Here is a 20,762-nt window from a genome sequence, read left to right as displayed (position 1 = left end):
TCCCATTGTTCGGGGACCCACATGTTGACCAAGTTGCACATAGGCTACATATGTGTAGGGGTTCTAGGTCTGGCCCATGCATGCTCTTTGGTTGTTGGTTCAGCCTCTGTGAGCCCACATGGCCCAGCTTAATTTGCATCGTAGGTCTTCTTGTGGTGTCCTTGACCCCTCCAAGCTCCCTCTATTCTTCCTCCCATTCTTCCACAAAACTCCCTGAACTTGGTCTATTGTTTGTTTGGCTGTGGGTCTCTGTATCAGATTCCATCAGCTGCTAGATAAAGCATCTTGAGAAGACAGTTATGCTAGGGTCCCGTCTGCATGCATAGCAGAGTATCTTTAATAATGTCAGGAGTTGGCTCTCTTCCATGGGATAGGTCCCCAGTTGGGCTAGTCATTGCTTTGCCATTCCTTCAATATCTGCTCCATCTTTATCCCTACACTTCTTGTAGGCAAGATAAATTTTAGGTCAAAGGTTTTATGGGTGGGCTGTTGTCCCCCTCCCTCCACTGGAATTCCCAGCTAGCTACAGGAGGTGGCAACTTCAGGCTCCTTAACCCCCACTGCTAGGAGTCTCAGTTAGAGTCACTCAAACAGACTCCTTGGGACAGGTAAATGGATAAAACCAGAAAAGATCATACAGAGTGAGGTAACCCAGACCCAGAAAGACACACATGGTATTTAGTCACCTATGAATGGTTATTAGTCATAGAGTACAGCATAACCATACTACAATTATCTGACCCAAAGAAGCCAAGGAAAGCTGCTTTAATCTCACTCATAAGGGAAAATACAATTAACATCTGACGTGATGGAGGAAGGGTACTTGGTGGAAGAAGAGGGGAGGAGGGTAACAGGGGTGGGGACCAGATATGGGGAGAGAGGGTGGGGTTTGGTGGAAGGACTGGGAGACAGAATGTAAATCAGTGGTGGGGGAAATCTCTGGAAATGACTTTTCCTCAGGATAGTTGAAGGTTAGAGGAGTTGAGATGAGACCAGGCAATACAGTCACTGAGCAAGTAGTAGGGCTGATGGATGTGGAGTTCACCTGGAACTTTAGTCCTCAACCATTTTATGTATAACCACAGATATCTAGAGCCTGTTCACCTATCTCATGTGTCTATAAATATATTTTAAGAACAATTCTCTCAACAGATAAAAACAAAATACGACCTCACGGGGCATTATGACAATCGACACTCAAGAGAAAATATCTCCAATCTTTTTATTTAAAAAAATAGTTTTATATCTAAAATTCCCCAAATTCAATGAAATAGAAACTATTCCCATACCGTTTATATCACACACACACAGACACAGACACACACACACATGCATACACACACACACATACACACACACACATATATATATGCTCACTAGTAGATATGTATTTTCCCACCAGCGCTCTGCATTCATGCCTCCCCATCCTCTCACATTTTCCCCACACTCCCTTACGACGTGTTACATTGGAAACACAGTGTTCTGGGCTCTGCATCATAGTCCTTTAGTCCTAAAGAAAGTACAGTGCTGCATCCTGACATTGAGGTGGGTGGGGTTTCCTGTTCAGATGAAGGAGGAAGCTCAGTGATTCTGAGAACCTGTTGTGTATAAGGACAGTGTGTCTGTGTACAAGACTTGACCCCCTTCAGAGCTGGAGAGAAGAATCCCAGCAACTGGACAGGGGCCATGGAGAGGAACCTGGGAGCTGTGCTGGGGATTCTGTGGGTGCAGATTTGCTGTGAGTTGGGCTCAGCTAAGCTGCTTTAGGGATTCTCCAGAAATGGTGGAGTGGGAGAAAGCCAACACACAGCTCCTGTGCATTCATCCTCATGGAAGTCTCCTGGGATATCTGACAGGTGTGGGTGAAACCTCTCTCTGATTCTGGTTTGCTTATCTGTTTCCAAGCAGGGGTGAGAGGAGCTGGAGTGGAGCAGAGTCCTTCAGTCCTGAGTCTCGATGAGGGAACCAGTTCTGCTCTGAGATGCAACTTTTCTACCACCATGGAGAGTGTGCAGTGGTTCAGACAGAATCCTCAGGGCAGCCTCATCAGTCTTTTCTACCTGACTCCTGGAACAAAGGAGAATGGGAGGTTAAAGTCAACATTTCATTTTAAGGAGAGCTACAGCACCCTGCACATCAGGGACGCCCAGCTGGAGGACTCAGGCACCTACCTCTGTGCTGCTGAGGCACAGTGCTCCCAGCAAGCCTGCAGCCTGGCCCCAAACTGCAGCTGGGTGTGTAGCTCCAGCTCCTGACAGAGGGAGACTGCAGGAGGCTTTGCCCAGCTGTGGCTTTATCAGATCTCCACCAGTTACAAAGGAAGTGTGAGGAGACATAAAAATACCTCAAGAAGTTCGCACTGATATGACAGTTCAGACTGACCTGACACTGACTTCTAGAATGTTAGATGCCAGAACCATCCACCTACATGAGTAAAATACACACTTCATTTTAACACATGCTTATGCTGATGTCATAAAATAAAAACCCCTCTTACACACTCCAGAATCATTAAGACCATTTCTCACAATCAGAAACAGAGAGCAACTGTTTTCATCCTTTGTTTAGAGAGCACCTGACAAACTTCCAGGTAATCTGCTGAATATGAAGTTGAAAGAATTAATTTCAGAAATCTAGTAAAATAAGGTGTAGAAAAATAATAGAAATTATCTTCATTGTCAAATTAAAACATTATATTTACAATGTCTTGGTATTTTAAAAAGCATAATGCATTTCATTATGAATTGTAAAAAATATTTCACATGAGGGAGGGGCAAGATGGCGGCGCCGGGAGGACTCTCATTTTGAGCAGCAACAGCAGGATCAGCACAGTGACCAGTAATCAGAACTCTGGGCCATAAAACACAGTCATTGTGTTTCCCAGGTGAGAGGATACCCCAGGGTGGGGCATTCAATCAGCTTTTAACTCACCCGGCTAACCTAAACCTTGGAAGAGATCCCAGTTCCGCCAGATGCTTGGCTGCCGGCCGCCAGCCCCAGCCCCATCCCAGAGCCACAAGCCAGTGTCTCTGGTCATAGTCCCAGACTGAACCGTGCGCACCACACTATCAGAGACTAGAATTTTCAGTCGAGAGATAACCCCAGGGTACAAGAAATGATTTGGACTGGCCTTAGGTCACCCAGACATCCCCTGGAAAAGACTCGGGTTCCACGGACACCCCAGGAGCCAACCGGGATCCAGAGCTGAGGACCCAGGCTCTGGCACAAAGCCCTGCCTGCCTGCGCACTGATTCGCCACCTGAGATAGAACTGTGGGCACCAGGGCACCAGCGAATGAGTTTCACTGTCCGGTGCAAACACACAGGGAGGGAAATGGCTGGTCTGATCTCAGAGCACTCAGCTGACACCCCCAGCCTGAAAAGGTCCCTGGAAAATTACCCGGCTTAGGGAGGCACCCAGGCTCCCAAAGGCCGCAAAGGCAGACAAAGGCAGTTTCTGCGCACCAGACAGCTGGCACAGACTGAGCCGCCATCACTCAGCTGTGCTCCAGGCACAGGCAGTTTCTGCAGCCAGCCAGCTGGTGAACACTGAGCAGTGTGCACCAGGGAAAAAAAAGGCACTGGGAGTCTTTGTCTCCAGAGAATCCACAGGGAAGGAAAGAAACTGTACTGACTTAAATCACTCAATCCTTCCCTAGAAAAAGTCTAGCAGACCAGTGGGGCCGAGGCGCCATCACTCAGCTGTGCTCCAGACACAGGCACAAACTGTTGCTGCGCGCCTGATGTCCAACTGGGTCACAGCAGCTGATCATTAAATTTACAACAAGAAACCCAGAAACAGGGCAGCTGCCCTCAGGACTTCCCTGGGTGAGAGGAGAACCCTCTCGACTAACAAAGACCACAGTTACCACTCAGGTCTATATCGCTGAGGTGGGCAACTCCTGAAAAAACACCAGCCATCCAGGGACTATACCCAAAAAGGTGAGAAGACATCCTTCAGGAAAAACGAACTTTCTTCAAAGGGGATTCTCTCCACCACAGGATCCCTAGGAACCACCAGAAAATAGCCCCAAACACCTAAGATAGCACAATGGGTAGAGGCCAGCATAAAAGCTCAAGCAACAGAAGACAGAGCAATATGGCATCTCCAGAACCCAGTTACCCAGGGGCAAGTAGCCCTGGACACCCCACCATAACTAAAATCCAAGAAGATGAGCTAACAACTATGCTCATGAAGATGATAACAGAGGAAACAAATAAGATTTGTAAAGACATAGAGGAAGATAAACTCAAACAGAATATTGCCATCTGTAAAGAAATAGAGGAAGCTGCAGCCAAACAGTTTATGGCCTTTAGAAAGGAAATGCTTAAAGCACTGAATGAAATAAAAGAAACAGAGTTGAAGGAACTAAAAGAAAAACAGGAAAGTACAATCAGACAGGTGAAGGAAGTAAACAAAACAACTTAAGACCTGAAGATAAAATTAGAAAAATTAAAGAAAACACAAATGGAGGAAATAATGGAAAGGAAGAATCTAGGGAAGAAAACAGGAACTACAGAGGTAAGCATAACCAACAGACTACAAAAGATGGAAGAAAGAATCTCATGTGTAGAAGATACAATGGAAGAAATCGATGTATCTGTCAAAGAAAATGTTAAATCCGAAAAATTCCTGACACAGACTGTCCAAGAAATCCAAGACAATATGAAAAGACAAAACCTAAGAATAATAGGTATAGAGGAAAAAGAAGACTCCCTTCTCCAAGGCCCAGAAAATATTTTCAACAAAATCATTGAAGAAAATTTCCCCAAGCTAAAGAAGAGGCCAATTAGAATACACGAGGCCTACAGAACACCCAACAAATTTGACCAGAAAAGAAAATCCTCCTGCCACATAATAATCAAAACAGTAAGTATACAGAACAAAGAAAAAAAAAATACTAAAAGCTGCAAGGGAAAAAGGCCAAGTAACATACAATGGCAAACCCATTAGAATCACACCTGACTTTTCAACAGAGACTATGAAAGCCAGAAGGGCTGGATGGATATCATGCAGACCCTAAGAGAACACAGATGTCAGCTCAGGCTACTATACCCCACAAAACTCTCAGTCCTCATAGATGGAGAAAACAAGATATTCAATGACAAAAACAAATTTCAACAATACCTACAAACAAATCCAGCATTACAGAAGACACTGGAAGGGAAAATACAACTCAGGAAAACTAGCTACATTCAAGAAAACACAGGAAATAAATAACATCACTTCAGTAAAACAAAAAGCAACTAAGCACACAACCTGATGACCACAGCCAACATCAAAATCAAGGGATCTAGCAGCCACTGGTCATTAATCTCTCTCAACATCAATGGACTCAACTCTCCAATAAAAAGACACAGATTAACAGAATGGATACATAAACTAAACCCAGCAATCTGTTGCATACAAGAAACACACCTAAGACACAAAGGTAGACATTACCTAAGGGTAAAGGGTTGCAAGACGACTTTCCAAGCAAACGGACCCAAGAAGCAAACAGGAGTAGCCATTCAAGCACGTTAATGGCTCACTTAAAAACCCTAGGAAAAGAAGAAGCAGACACACCAAGAAGGAGTAGATGGCTGGAAATAATCAAACTCAGGGCTGAAATCAATCAATTGGAAACAAATAAAACAATTCAAAGAATCAATGAAACCAAGAGCTGGTTCTTTGAGAAAATCAACAAGATCGACAAACCCTTAGCCAAGCTAACTAAAAGGCAGAGAGACACCATCCAAATCAACAAAATCAGAAATGAAAAGGGGTATATAACTACAGACACTGAGGAAATCCAAACAATCATTAGGACTTACTTCAAAAGTCTATATGCCACAAAATTTAAAAATCTAAATGAAATGGACAATTTTCTTGATCGATTTGACTTACCAAAGCTGAATCAATCAGGACCAGGTAAATCAACTAAATAGTCCTATATCCCCCAAAGAAATAGAAGCAGTCATCAAAAGTCTCCCATTCAAAAAAAGCCCAGGATCAGAATGACTTCAGCGCAGAATTCTACCAGACCTTCAAAGAAGAGCTAAAACCAATTCTCTTCAAACTATTCCACAAAATAGAAACAGAAGGAACATTACCAAACTCATTCTATGAAGCCACAGTCATCTTGGTACCTAAACCTCACAAAGACTCAACAAAGAAAGAGAATTTCAGGCCAATCTCCCTTATGAACATTGATGCAAAAATACTTAATAAAATACTTGCAAACCGAATCCAAGAACACATCAAAGATATTATCCACTATGACCAAGTAGGCTTCATCCCAGGTATGCAGGGGTGGTTCAATATACGGAAATCCATCAATGTGATCCACCATATTAACAAACTGAAAGAAAAAAAAAGCACATGATAATCTCCCTAGATGCTGAAAAAGCATTTGACAAAATCCAACATCCATTCATGTTCAAAGTCTTGGAGAGATCAGGGATACAAGGCACATATCTAAACATAGTAAAGGCGATATACAGCAAGCCTATAGCCAACATCAGACTAAACGGAGAGAAACTTAAAGCAATCCCACTAAAATCAGGGACAAGACAAGGCTGCCCACTTTCTCCATATCTCTTCAACATAGTTCTGGAAGTCCTTGCTAGAGCAATAAGACAGTTGAAGGAGATCAAGGGGATACAAATTGGAAAGGAAGAAGTCAAAGTATCACTATTTGCAGATGATAGGATAGTATATGTGAGTGACCCCAAAAATTCTACCAGGGAACTCCTACAGCTAATTAACACCCTCAGCAAAGTTCATGTCAGAGACAGCCCCTGTTCCCATTACTATGCAACCTACTTGGACACTGAACTTCCATGGGCTACATCTGTGCAGGGGTTCAAAGTTATCTCCATGAATGGTCCTTGGTTGGAGTATCAGTCTCAGAAAAAAATCCCTGTGCCCATATTTTTGGTTCTGTTGCTCTCCTTGTGGAGCTCCTGTCCTCTCTAGGTATTACTATTTTCCACTGCTTTCCTAAGTTTCCCTGCACTCTGTCCAAAAGTTGGCCATAAGTCTCAGCATCTACTCTGATTCCCTGCAGGGTAGAGCCTTTCAGAGGCCCTCTGTGGAAGGCTACTGTCCTGTTCCCTGTTTTCTCCTCCTTCTGATGTCCATCCTCTTTGCCTTTCTAAATGGGGATTGAACATTTAGCAAGAGTCCTCCTTCTTGATTAGTTTCTTTAGGTGTACAGATTTTAGTAGGTTTATCCTATATTATCTGTCTAATATCCACTTATGAATGAGTATATATCCCGTGTGTCTTTCTGTTTCTGGGGTACCTCACTCAGATGATCTTTTCTAGGTCCCACCACTTACCTGCAAATTTCATAATTTCCTTTTTTTTATTGCTGAGTAATATTCCATTGTGGAAATGTACCACAATTTCTGTATCCATTCCTCAGTTGGGGGGGGGGGGGCATTTGGGTTTTTTCCAACTTCTAGCTATCACAAATAAAGCTGCTACAAACATGATTGAGGAAATATCCTTATTGTGTACTAGAGCATCTATGGATATATGCCTAGGAGTGGTATAGCTGGATCTTGAGGAAGCTCTATTTCTAATTTTCTGAGAAAGCATCAGCTTGATTTCCAGAGTGGTTATACAGGTTTATATTCCCAGCAGTGGAGGAGGGTTCCCCTTTCTCCACATCCCCCCCAGCATATGTTGTCAGGAGAGTTTTTGATCTTAGCCATTCTGATGGGTGTAAGGTAAAATATCAGGGTCGTTTTGATTTGCATTTCCCTGATGACTAAGGATGATGAGCACATCTTTAATTGTTTCTTTGTCATTCAATTTTCCTCTATTGAGAATTCTCTGTTTAACTCTGTACCCCATTTTTAAATTGGGTTATTTGATTAGTTGCTGTTTAACTTCTTGACTTATTTATATATTCTGAATATTAGCCCTCTATCAGAAATATGGTTGGTGAAGATCATTTCTCAATCTGTAGGCTGTCGTTTTGTTCTGAAAACAGTGTCCTTTGCTTTACAGAAGGTTTTCAGTTTCATGAGGTCCCATTTATTAATTGTTGATCTTAGAACCTGTGCTCTTGGTGTTCTGTTCAGGAAGTTGTCTCCTGTGCCAATGAGTTCAAGTCTCGGCTTTCTCAGAAAAATAGGAATAGTGCTACCTTAAGACCCAGCTGTACCATTGCTAGGCATATATCTAAAAGATGCTCAAGTATACAAGGACATTTGCTCAACCATGTTAGTAGCAGCTTTATTTGTAATGGCTAGAATCTTGAAATGACCCAGATGCTTCTCAATTGAAAAATGGATACAGAAATTGTGATACATTTACACAATGGAATACTATTCAGCAATTAAAAGCAAAGAAATCATGAAATTTGTAGGCAAATGGTGAGATCTAGAAAAGATCATCCTGAGTGAGGTATCCCAGAAGCAGAAATACACACATGGTATATACACACTTATAAACGGATATTAGACATATAATATAGAATAATCATGCTAAAATCCATACACTTAAGGAAGCTAAGCAAGGAGGACCTTGGTGAGATGCTCAATCTTTATTCAGAAAGGCAAATAAGATGGACATCAGAAGAGGGACAAAACAGGGAACAGGACAGTAGCCTATCACAGGTGGCCTCTGAAAGACTTCACTCAGAATGGTATCAAAACATATGCTGAGATGCATTGCGAAATTTGGGGCAGAATGCATGGAATCTTATGAAAGAAGGTGGAGATAGAAAGACCTGGAAGGAACAGGAGCTCCACAAAGGGAACAACAGAACCAAAAAATCTGGGCACAGGGGTCTTTTCTGAGACAGATACTCCAAACAAGGACCATGCATGGAGATAACTTAAAACCCCTGCACAGAAGCAGCCCAAGGCAGCTCAGTATCCAAGAGGGTTCCCCAATAATAGGACCAGGGACCATCTCTGACATGAACCCATGGGCTGGCTCTAGAATCACCTCCACCTAAGGGGGATCAGCCTTGCCAGGAAACAAAGGAAGAAAAAGAAGCCAGTCCTGATGAGACTTGATAGACCATGGTCAGGTGGAAGGGGAGGAAGACTTTCCATATCATTGCGCTAGGGGAGGAGCATAGGAGAAAAAAATGGAGGGAGGGTGGAATTTGAAGGGGTGGGGGAGGGGGCTACAGGTGGGATACAAAGTGAATAAACTGTTATTAATAAAAAAAAGAAATGAAAAAAATAGATCACTGTTTTCTAAGCCCATTCCTGATAAATCTGGACTTGAAAGCACTTGTTTAATAAACAAATGAGTTTGAGGACTACAGACAGCAGTTTTGGATGTATTCTAGATAAGACATATAGTAAACATTTTTAAAGCAATATAAATGATATTGTCTGCTGTAAATCCTTAAAATCAAAATTCAAGTGAAATCAAAATACAAAATGGAAAAAAGTATCAACTGATAAAAGCACCTTCCATTCTTCTGTATTTGCACTGACAGCACCATGACTGGGTGGATCATCTTCATCCAGGCTCTCAGAAGGTCTGTAAGCTTTTGCACTTTGATAATGCTCCTCCTCCTTCTAAGTCTGGTAGTCTCTGTGTGATGCACAATAAACTTCATCCTGTTACAGTCAACAGTCTCTGCTCCATTTCCTGTAAGACTCTCCTAGAGATTTTCTCTCACTTCTTGGTTCAGAAGCTCAATTTTCTCATTGGTTTATGTTGATGTCTGAATTTTATCAGGATATTGAACAAGTTCACAGTTCATTTTAGAAAACTGTGATTAGTTGTCATTGTCTTCTGTTCCTGATCAAAGTGATTACTTTATAAATCTGTTTGCTTCTGGCTATCAGCAACGTCCTAACAAAGCAGTTCTCTTCTGAATTTGCTGTTTAAATTTCTACCTCCTCATTTTGAAGAGCCAATTTTTCATTAACTTCATTCTTTTTTATTTTATATTTTTCTAATGAGTTTTTAATTTGGCAAATTTCATCACATAAAAAATGAGTATCTGAGACTGATACTCCAACCAAGGACAATTCATGGAGATAACCTAGAACCCCTACACAAATGTAGCCCAAGTAGTTCTGTGTCCAAGTGGGTTCCATAGTAATGGGAACAGGGACTGTCTCTGACATGAACTGGTTGTCCTGCTCTTTTATCACTTCCCCCTGAGTGGGGATCAGCCTTACCAGGACACAGAGGAAGACAATGCAGCCACTCCTGATGAAACCTGATAGTCTAGGTTCAGAAGGAAGGGGAGAAAGACCTCCCCTATCAGTGGACTTGGGAAGGGGCATCGGTGGAGAAGGAGGAGGGAGGGTGGATTTGGGAGAGGAAGAAGGAGGAAGATACAGGGGGATACAAAGTGAATAAATTGTAATTAATAAAAATAAAAAACAATTTTATGTTCTACATTAGGTCTCATCAACTTTATCACAACCTCTGTTGAGCATGTAAGCCTTCCAGTTACCCCTAGAAAGATAGTAATCAACTCCAGAAAGTTGCTGGGTTGGTGTCCTAGTTCCTCCACTGGGAGCCTTGTCTGGTTTTAGAAGATGGTCAACATGGGCTCGTTATCCCCCAATACTAGGATTTTTTTTCCTAGGGTCATTCTTGTAGATTTCTGGGAGTTTTCATGGCACTAGGTTTCTATTTTGCTCTTAAATGCTCCCAAATCCAGTCATCTCTCCCAGCACTCTCTCCCTCTCTCCCTTCCTTCACTCCTATTTCCATCTCTACACACTCCTAGTCCACAGAATCTATCTTATTTGTCCTTCCCAGTGAGATCTATGCCACCCGCCTAAATTCCTCCTTGTTACTTAGCTTCTGGGTCTGTGGAGTGTATTTAGCATGATTATCATGTATTTTACAGCTAATATTTACTTCTAAGTGAGTACATACCCAGGTTGCCTTTCTGAGTCTGGGTTACCTCACTCAGGATGATTCTTTTCTAGTTCCAGCCATTTGCCTGTGAATTTCATAATGTAATTTTTAACAGCTTAAAATTATCCCATGTCTTCCCATTACTATGTAACCCACTTGGACACTAAACTGCCATGGGCTATATCTGTGCAGGGGTTCTAGGTTATCTCCATGCCTGTTACTTGGTTGGAGTATGAGTCTCTGGGAAGACCCCTGTGTTCAAATTTTCTGGTTCTGTTACTCTCTTTGTGGAGTTGCTGTCCTCTCCAGATCTTACTATTTCCCACTTCTTACATAAGATTCCATGCACTCTGCCCAAGAGTTGGCCATAACAGCACCTCCCCTGATAAGGGAGCAGCCTTACCAGGCCACAGAAGATGACAATGCAGCCACTCCTGATGTGATCTGATAGACTAAGATCAGAAGGAAGGAGAGGAGGACCTCCCCTATCAGTGAACTTGGGGAAGGGCATGTGTGAAGAAGGGGGAGGGAGGGTGGGACCAGTAGGGGAGGAAGGAGGAGCTTATGGGGGATATAAAGTGAATAAAGTATAATTAATAAACTAAAATAAAAATTATCCCATTGTATAATTGTACCATATTTTTTTTATCTATTCTTCAGTTGAGGACTTCTAGGTTGTTTCCAGTTTCTGTCTATTATGAATAAAGCTGCTTTGAACATAGTAGAACAAGTGCCCTAGTGGTAGAATGCAGAATCTTTGAGTATATGTCCAGGTGTGGTATGGCTGTGTTTTGAGATAGAATGATTTGAATTTTTCTGAAAAACTACCATATTGATTTCCAAAGTGGTTGAACATGTTTGCACTACTATTAGCAATGGAGGAGTGTTCTCCCATGCTCCACATCCCTTGTGAGTATGAACTGTCACTTGTGTTTTTGATCTTAGGCATCCTGACAGGTGTAAGATGGAATCTCAGAGTCATTTTGATTTACATTTCTCTGATGGCTAAGGATGTTGGACATTTCTTTTTTTTTAAGTTTTATTAATTGCACTTCATTCACTTTGTATCCCCCCATAACCCCCTCTCTCCTCCCCTCCTAATCCCACCTTCCTTTCCTCTTCTTCACGCATGCCTGTCCCCAAGTCCACTGATAGTGGAGGTCCCCCTCTGCTTCCTTCTGATCTTAGTCTATCATATCTCATTGGGAGTGGCTGCATTGTCATATTCTGTGGCCTAGTAAGGCTATTCCCTCCTCAGGGGGAGGTGATCAAAGAGCAGCCAATCAGTTTATGTCAGAGGCAGTCCCTCTTCCCATTACTACAGAACCCACTTGGACATTGAGCTGCCATAGGCTACATCTGTGCAGGGGTTCTAGTTTATCTCCATGCATGGTACTTAGTTGGAGTATGAGTCTCTGGAAAGACCCCTGTGTTCAAGTTTTCTGGTTCTGTTGCTCTCCTTGTGGAGTTCCTGTCCTCTCCAGATCTTACTATTTCCCACTTCTTTCATAAGATTCCATGCATTCTGCTCAACAGTTGGCCATAAGTCTCAGTATCTGCTTTGATAGTCGGCAAGGCAGAGCCTTTCAGAGGCCCTCTGTGGCAGGTTCCTAAAATGCTTCTGGGCTGTTTGAGATTTCTCGGTTGAGAATTTCATTTATATTTAAACCACATTTTTAGGAATTAGTTGATTTTTATTGTTCATGTCTAGTTTCTTGGATTCTTCATCTACGTTAAATGTTAGCCCTCTATCAGATTTGGGTTGGTAAAAATCCTTTCCTATTCTGTTGGTTGCTATTTTGTGCTTTTAGAGTAGGTTGAAACTGGATAGCCATTTAACGGTGCTCACTCTATGATGGTAAACTCCCTTTTCTAGAGGGTTTCTAAAAGTCTCCCCTGATCTAGGTGACCCCAGGTATTGTAAGGAGCTAAAAATTGTCACATAGCCCTCAGGACAGATTATAGGACAGACTTTTCCCTAATAAGGAAAGTGCTCTAGGAAGCATCTAGGAATTCCTAAAAACACCCCACCCTGCTAAGGATGTTATTCCAGCAGTGACCTGCAATTGTACTTGGAGATCCCCTCCCCCATAGAATAGTTAAGTACTGTATTTTCCTTCTTGCCATAGGACCTTAAGTATCCCTGACCTCCTGAACCACTGGCCCCATTGAATCAAACACATTCACTTTCAAAATCCCTCCCTCTGCTCAGGGTTTATATTGCCCTTGACTACACAGGAGCTTTTCCACAGCAAAACCATTTAAGATTTGTCATTTATCCTCCTACGGGCTGAGTCTCATAGGGTTTGTCCTCTAGCATGCGGGGCCTAGACCTTGCTGGGCCTGTGCCTCACCAGGCCTGTGACTTGGCTGCAAGCCCACCAGGCAAGAGCATTGTCCTGCACCTCTGCTGTACTAAGCACAGCAACTTGACCAAGAGCTGTAACACTTTCTACCACCATAAGTTTGGAATGGCCTGCTTCCATTGCCACTGGCAATTTCATGCTAAAAGACCTAAACTGTAACATTTTTGTGGAAAATCTTTTATACACGCTGGCTTAGCATCCTTATGCCTCATCCTAAGGTGCTATAGCTGCCCCTGAGGGAAATGGAACCCATTGTCTCTGTCTCAGAGCTGAGTTCCAGGACTCCACTACAATCCAAGCCTCTGCCAACAGGAATGACAGGTTTCTTCTCCTTTATTTATATCATTTGTAGATTCAATCTCTTTATGGTGTCCTTGCTTTCATGGATATTTTCTCCCAGGGTTTGTTTGTTTGTTTTATTATTGTTTTGTTTTTGTTTTTGTTTTGATTTAACATTTTCTTTGACTATCTGTCCATTTCTTCCACCTTATCTTCAAAGCCTGAGATTCCATGTCTTCTACTCTGTTGGTGAAGCTTACCTTTGAGGCTTACCAAAGGGTTTTGTTTTTTGTTTTTTGTTTTTTGTATTGGAGGATGACATAAAGGAAAGGAGATTAATTAGAGGGAGTTCTAAAAGGGTCCACAAGAATAAGCCAAGCTGGGTCTTCTGCAAGGTTTGGTAGAGTACATGAGATATGGAAACAGAGAAGGACAGGCCCATTCAAGTGGTCTGCTTCATGGGTAGGGTTGAAACTGGGGACATTTCACTGTAGGGCATGAAGGTGAGTGAGGATGGGCTACCTGTTTCCCAGGCAGTGGTGGCCTCCAGGTTCCTATGTGATGCAACATAATAGGGGTGATGAAGGAGAGGAAATACAGAGAAGTTCAGCTGAATTCCAGAGAATGGAGGAAGAGTGAAAGGAAAGGCCCCTGCAGGTGGTCTGTTACAGGTCTGGGGATGGCACCAGGGAATTGAAATGTAGGACAGTAACTTTGTCCTACCTGCTTCTTAAGCCCACATACACTAGATTACCAGATAGATGGTGTTTTTAGATATTTGTATTTGACACAAAGGAAAGGGCATGGGCTAGAATCAGAGGGGTGCTACAAAGGACCACAGGAAGGAGGAAAGCTGGGTTTGTTGCAGTATTTGGCAGATTCTCCAGGGGATCCACACTACTTTTCTACCAGTCTACAACACTGGATGCTGTGAGAGTAAGCCACATGGATGTTGCCGCTCTGATGACCAAATGACTTCTGAGACCTTTTCTAAGAGTAGCTATGTGCATTTGTGATTCCAGGCTGGTTTCTATGGAGGGCAAGAAGAAAGCATAAAAACGCCATAGTTATATTATCAGCAAGGACTCACTGAAATAGAATAAACCTTGTCTTCTTGCTACTGAAAGCCCATGAGAGACTTGAAAAAGCATTTTCTTGAGTGCTATAATTCACAAGGACAACTACAACCTAAATATATTTCTCCAAGAAACAGGAGAATACTTGATGAGTGATTCAAGAATTCTGCAGTTTGAGAGTGGAAAGGTAAAAACAGTTCTAGACAGAACAAATGTTACACACACACAGACACACACACTCACAAACACACCCATATATACATCCTATGTATGCATTTATATATGAACATATTATGGATATACATTTGTATATGAAGCATCATACTTGTCCTATACTACATGTAAAGAAAAGAAACAGCTTCACTACTATGTACAAATACCATCTTTGATCTCTCAGTACCAGAAGCCACGTGATATGACACATTGTGTTTTATGTATCTGAGACACGTAGGGTCAGAGAACACTTAACCAGATTCTTTGCTGGTTAGAAATTCACCACAAGGTGGCAGTAGTTCTCAACTGCTTGGGAGGATGCAGAGAATTCACTTCCTTATGTCCTGACTGTGCAGAAGCTAAGCTCTTTCCTCAGTGGCTGAGGGGAAGACTCCAGAGCTAGAATTGTTACTGAGAAAGAACAACACCCTGGTAGCTGTAGCTGACTTGCCAGCCATCACGATTAACACTGGATTTCAATTTCACTGGGAAGAATGATGAAGTCATATGTTCCTACTTTATTCATGTTCCTGTGGCTGCAGAAGGATGGTGAGTTAATATTTTAAGGCCACAGAATAACCAGTGGGCATTACTGAGTCATCTAGGGGAATCGATATTTTATTCAGGTTTTCTCTAGTTACTGTAGTAAAAGAGAATCCTGGAAAGTGATGACCTGACATCCTTTCTCCTTTCTCTCCATCTTTCTGCATAGGGATGAGCCAAGGAGAGCAGGTGGAGCAGCACCCTTCCATCCTGAGTGTCCAGGAGGGAGCCAGCGCTGTCATCAACTGCACTTACACAGACAGTGTCTCAGAGTACTTCCCTTGGTACAAACAAGAACCTGGGAAGGGTCTTCAGTTCATCATGGACATTCGTTCAAATGTGGACAGAAAGCAGAACCAAAGACTCACAGTTTTACTGGATAAGAAAGCCAAACACTTCTCCCTGCACATCACAGACACTCAGCCTGGAGACTCAGCCATGTACTTCTGTGCCGCGAGTGCACACTGCTCCATGGGCACCTGCAGCCTGTCCTCAAACCATGGGGCCTTGTCCACATCCTGTGTCAGGGGCCTTCCAGGGCAGCATTTGCCAGTTGCTAGTTTGCAAGTGCCTAGTATAATGTAGACATTAAAAACACAAAATAAGAAAGTTAGCTTCAACTCACTCAGACGATTTAGGACAGTTTTGTCTATCCTTTAAAAAAATATTTCAACAAAGAGCCAGCCACTGAGTTCATGTAAGAGACAGTCCTTTTTCCCCTTACTAGGGAACCCACTTGGAGACTGAGCTGCCATGGGCTACATCTGAGCACGGGTTCTAGGTTATCTCCATGCATGTCCTTGGTTGGAGTATCAGTCTCAGAATAGACACCTGGGCCCAGATTTTTGGTTCTGTTGCTCTCCTTGTGGAACTCCTGTCCTCTCCAGGTCTTTCTGTCTCCCTCTTTTTTATAAGATTCCCTGTGCTATGCCCAAAGTTTGATTATGAGTCTCAGCATCTGCTTTGATACCCTGCTGGGTAGAGTCTTTCAGAGGCCTGCTGTGGTAGGCTCCTGTCCTGTGCCATGTATTCTCCTTCTTCCAATGTCCATGCCTTTAGTCCTTCTGAGTGAGGATTGATCATCTTTTCCAGAGTCCTTCTTCTTGCTTAGTTTCTTTAGGTGTACAGATTTTAGCCTGATTATCCTATACTGTATGTCAGTGAGTATATGTATGTCTTTCTGCTTCTGGGATATCTCACTCAGGATGATTGTTTCTAGATCCCACCATTTGCCTGCAAATTTCATGATTTACTTGTTTCTAATTGCTGAGTAGTATTCCATTGTGTAAGTATACCACAATTTCTGTATCCATTCCTTAACTAAGGGACAACTGGGTTGTTTCCAGCTTCTGGCTATTACCGATAAAGCTGCTACAAACATGGTTGAGCAAATGCCTTTGTTGTATACTTGAGCATATTTTGGATATTATGCCTAGGAGTGGTTTAGCTGGATCTTGAAGTAGCACTATTCCTAATTGTTTGAGAAAGTGCCAGATTGATTTCCAAAGTGGTTGTTATACAAGTTTACATTCCCACCAGCAATGGAGGAGGGTTTCCCTTTTTCCACATCTTCTCCTTCATGTGTTGTCACTACAGTTTTTGATCTTAGCCACTCTGATGGGTACAAGGTGAAATCTCAGGGTCATTTTTATTTGCGTTTCTCTGATAACTAAGGAGGTTGAGCATTTCTTTAAGTGCTTCCCTGCCATTCAATATTCCTCTATTGAAGATCTCCTTTTAGCTCTCTACCCCATTTTTTAATTGGATTACTTGTTTGTTGCTGTTTAACTTCTTGACTTCTTTATATATTTGGGATATTAGCCCTCTGTCAGATATAGCTTTGGTGAAGACCCTTTTCCAGTCTGGAACTGTCGTTTTGTTCTGATGAAAGTGTCTTTTGTTTCAGGGAAGCTTTTCAGTTTCATGAAGTCCCTTAGGAGTAGGGGCATCCTTACCAGGACACAGAGGAAGACAATGTAGACAGCCCTGATGAGACCTGATAGGCTAGTGTCAGACGGAAGGCAAGGAGGACCTCCCCTATCAGTGGCCTAAAGGAGGGGTGGGAGAGGAGAAGCGGGAGGAAGAGTGAGAATTGGAGGGGGCTACATCTGGGATACCATGTGAATAAACTGTAATTAATTTTAAAATAAATAAAATTTTAAAAAGAATATTTAAATTTCAAGAAAATAAAAAAATTAAGTTGATAATTTGTCTATTCTTACCTCAGTATAAATGTTGTTAGTTTAATTAATTATTCAGAATAATAAATCAATTTTAATTAATAAACTAATGAGGTATACCTTCAGCTTATCAAAAATTAAATTAAAATATTAAAACAAATAATTTATTTAAAAGAGGTGAATGTTAAATGTTAAAACTTTATTAACAATAATGTCAAAATTAATATATTATTTTAATAAGGTGTGTGCTGTTATTAATTGCAATGTTAACTCAACAAAAATGTAGTTGTCACAGTGAATTGAATATAAAGTTTAATATGTAAAAGCAATTAAACTATTTAACAATTGAAATATATTTTCATTATCCTCCCCTTGTTGCAGCGCATGGTGAATGTCAAAGAGCAAGAACCCACTGTGCTGACGAAGAGAAGAGACGATGTGTCAGCCACCAAGATGGGGGACCACATGTCAGCCACCAAGATGGGGGACCACATGTCAGCCACCAAGATGGGGGACCACATGTCAGCCACCAAGATGGGGGACCACATGTCAGCCACCAAGATGGGGCTCTCTATCCCACCACCTCCTCCCAGGGCTCAGCAGTCATTGAGGAAGAGGAGGTGGAAAGACGAGAAGAGCCATAGGTGGTGGACAAACACAAGGAAACAGTGCTTTCTGGGCACAGCAAGACAGCTGCCCATATGAACTCACAGAGGCTGGCAGCAGACAGAAGACTAGCAAAGGATCAGGCCAGAAAACTCCATCACAGACAGGGAAGGAGCCAAGGAGCTGATGGCACTTTGTGCCTACTGGGAGAGAGATTCCACTTTCTTTAAAGGTGAAGCTCGTGGTGCAGGTAGGGAAGAGTGGATGGATATATCAGGAGTGGAAACGTAGATGAGTATAATCAAAATTCATTGAATAACATTCTCTAAGAACTACAGTAAGAAAACCTAGACAAATATTTGCAGAGGTATATTTGTGTGTGTGTGTGTGTGTGTATTTTTATGTGCACTCATCACACTAAATAACATAGGATACATACAGATCAGGACCATTGGTGATTTCAGGATTTCATTGGGGACTTGAGGCCTGCCTCCTTAGGGTGAGGTTTCAAGGGAAATCAGCAGAGGGCGCTGCCTTTACAGATGTGGTTAGCATCTCCTTCAGGTGGCTTAACATGACAGACACCCTGTACAGACAGAGGTCCTTGTCCATGAGTGAGCAGTTTGAGGAGGTCTGCTGAAGACTTGCCCTGTGAGATTGGTGCATTCAAGGACCAAGTGTCATTTCTTCTATGAACATGCTTCCTGTCACCTGCTCAGTTCTTGTGCTCCTCTTAATACTCAGTAAGTTACATTTTACCCTGAGTGTTAATGATGTCTTTGTCTTACAACTATGGCAGTCTTTAACCTTCCTCCTCACATAGAACAGTAATTCCTCCTTGTTTGTTTGTTTTTTAGGAAGTAGCAATGGAGACTCAGTGACCCAGACAAAAGGCTTGGTCACTTTCACAGAAGGGATGCCTGTGATGCTGAACTGCACTTATCAGACTATTTCCTCAGGTCCTTCCCTCTTCTGGTATGTGCAATATCTCAACAAAGCCCCTCAGGTACTCCTGAGGAGCTCCACAGACAACAAGAGGACAGAGCACCGAGGGTTCCACGCCACTCTCCACAAGAGCAGCAGCTCCTTCCACCTGCAGATGTCCTCAGTGCAGCTGTCAGACTCTGCCTTGTACTACTGTGCTGTGAGGGACACAGTGAGGGAGACTGCAGGGGAAGCTGCACACAAACCACAGGTGCAGGAGGCCTAGGGGAGCTGCCCTGTGAGGGAGGCTGTGTGCTTTCTCCAAGTGCTGCTCACCAGCTTCCTGAAAAACAGCAACAAGTCTCAGGTCAAATATCTAGAGACCTAGGATCTGTGGATATTCTGACTGACAGGATGGAAGTCAGTGCTAGAGACAACCCAGGCTGTGATCCCTTGAAATAAAGTTCTCTTCCTAACCGGAAGTCTTAACAGCAAACATCTCAAGAAAAGTCCTGAAGTATTCTCCAGCAATCTTCTGTCATTACCCCACAAATTTATGATGTAAATGAGAAACCTAAACTGCAGTCTTTAAAAATCTGTTTCAGTCTCACTCCACAAGTTATTTACATCCTTCCTCTCTTTTGTCCAAGTTACAGAGTTCAGCTCAACTCCCCATCTCAGTTACTAGCCAATTGCTGAAAAGAGAAACCATGACCAAGACAATTTAAAAGCATTTACTTGGGAGCTAGGTCACAGTTTCAGAAGGTGACTATCATGTTGGCCAATACACTGTCAGGCATGCAGGCAGGCATGGTCTTGGAGCAGTAGCTGAGCTTTTACATCTGATCACAAGCATGAGGGAGGGAAGGAAGGTGGTGGAGAGAGGGAAAGAAGAGAGGAAGGGAGGGAGGGAGAGAGAGAAAGGAGGAGAAAGGGAGACTGACTTAGCCTGGCTTTGACTTTGAGATTACAAAGAGTACCACTAGTGATATTCCTCTTCTGGCAAGGCCACACCTCCTGAAACTTCCTAAACAGTCCATCAATTGGAGACCAGACATTCAGATGTTGAGCCTCTGGGGGTCATTCTCATTCAAGCCACCACACTCCCTGACAACCTTTACTTAGTGAAGCTGCTCATAAAACACAGCTGTTGGAGCTCTTAAGAAGAGTCTCTGAGAGACAGGTACTTCTCTGTCATACACATTATATAGGAGGCAGTATGGTTATAAAAGACTGTGTCCAGAAATCCCTTCCCCTTAAAGTCTACTCTTGTCTGCCTTTGCAGGTACATTAGATCCTCGTGATGTGGTGTACTCACTCATTGGAATCAGGTTCTCTGATAACTATTCTAAAACTGGAAAAGAAAGCCAAAGATTTTATTCATTTCAATTATGTCAACAAAATACCAGTTTAAATTAAAATACTCTAGTGCTCGTATTGTATTTATCTTTCTGTAAAGAAAGGAATATCTAAAATGTAAACCATGATGTCTCTCACAAAAGATACATGTTTCTCTACAGAAAGAACAGCAAAGAAGTACATGCTATCTTACTGGTTAGGGAGCACAATAGAATGCCAAATTCAATTTCTAATCCCCTAAAACTAAAACTACTTCTAATGGCAGAAAATAGAACATCTCAGATGACAGTTTGTCAAACTTAAAACAAATACTAAATCTAAAAAAATCCCAGTGCCAGGCATGAAAAATCCACCTTCCAGGTGATGGTCAGGGGCTTCAA

The 20,762-nt window shown here is 42.4% G+C and overlaps 2 gene segments (V, D, J or C); both read left to right on the top strand.

Annotated features, from left to right (window-relative positions):
* Nucleotides 1-1,686: 1,686 nt before the first annotated feature.
* Nucleotides 1,687-2,255, top strand: LOC132656250 (T cell receptor alpha variable 22-like). The segment is given in 2 exon segments: nucleotides 1,687-1,738; nucleotides 1,909-2,255. Coding segments are annotated over 2 exon segments (399 nt in total).
* A 16,535-nt stretch (nucleotides 2,256-18,790) lies between these two features.
* Nucleotides 18,791-19,309, top strand: LOC132656592 (T-cell receptor alpha chain V region CTL-F3-like). The segment is given in 2 exon segments: nucleotides 18,791-18,842; nucleotides 18,957-19,309. Coding segments are annotated over 2 exon segments (405 nt in total).
* Nucleotides 19,310-20,762: the final 1,453 nt, after the last annotated feature.

Source organism: Meriones unguiculatus, chromosome 9, assembly GCF_030254825.1.
Source record: "Meriones unguiculatus strain TT.TT164.6M chromosome 9, Bangor_MerUng_6.1, whole genome shotgun sequence".
In the NCBI taxonomy this organism is placed as follows: domain Eukaryota; kingdom Metazoa; phylum Chordata; class Mammalia; order Rodentia; family Muridae; genus Meriones; species Meriones unguiculatus.
The sequence above is the reverse complement of the archived record's forward strand: the minus strand, read 5'-3'. Positions and strand labels throughout refer to the sequence as shown.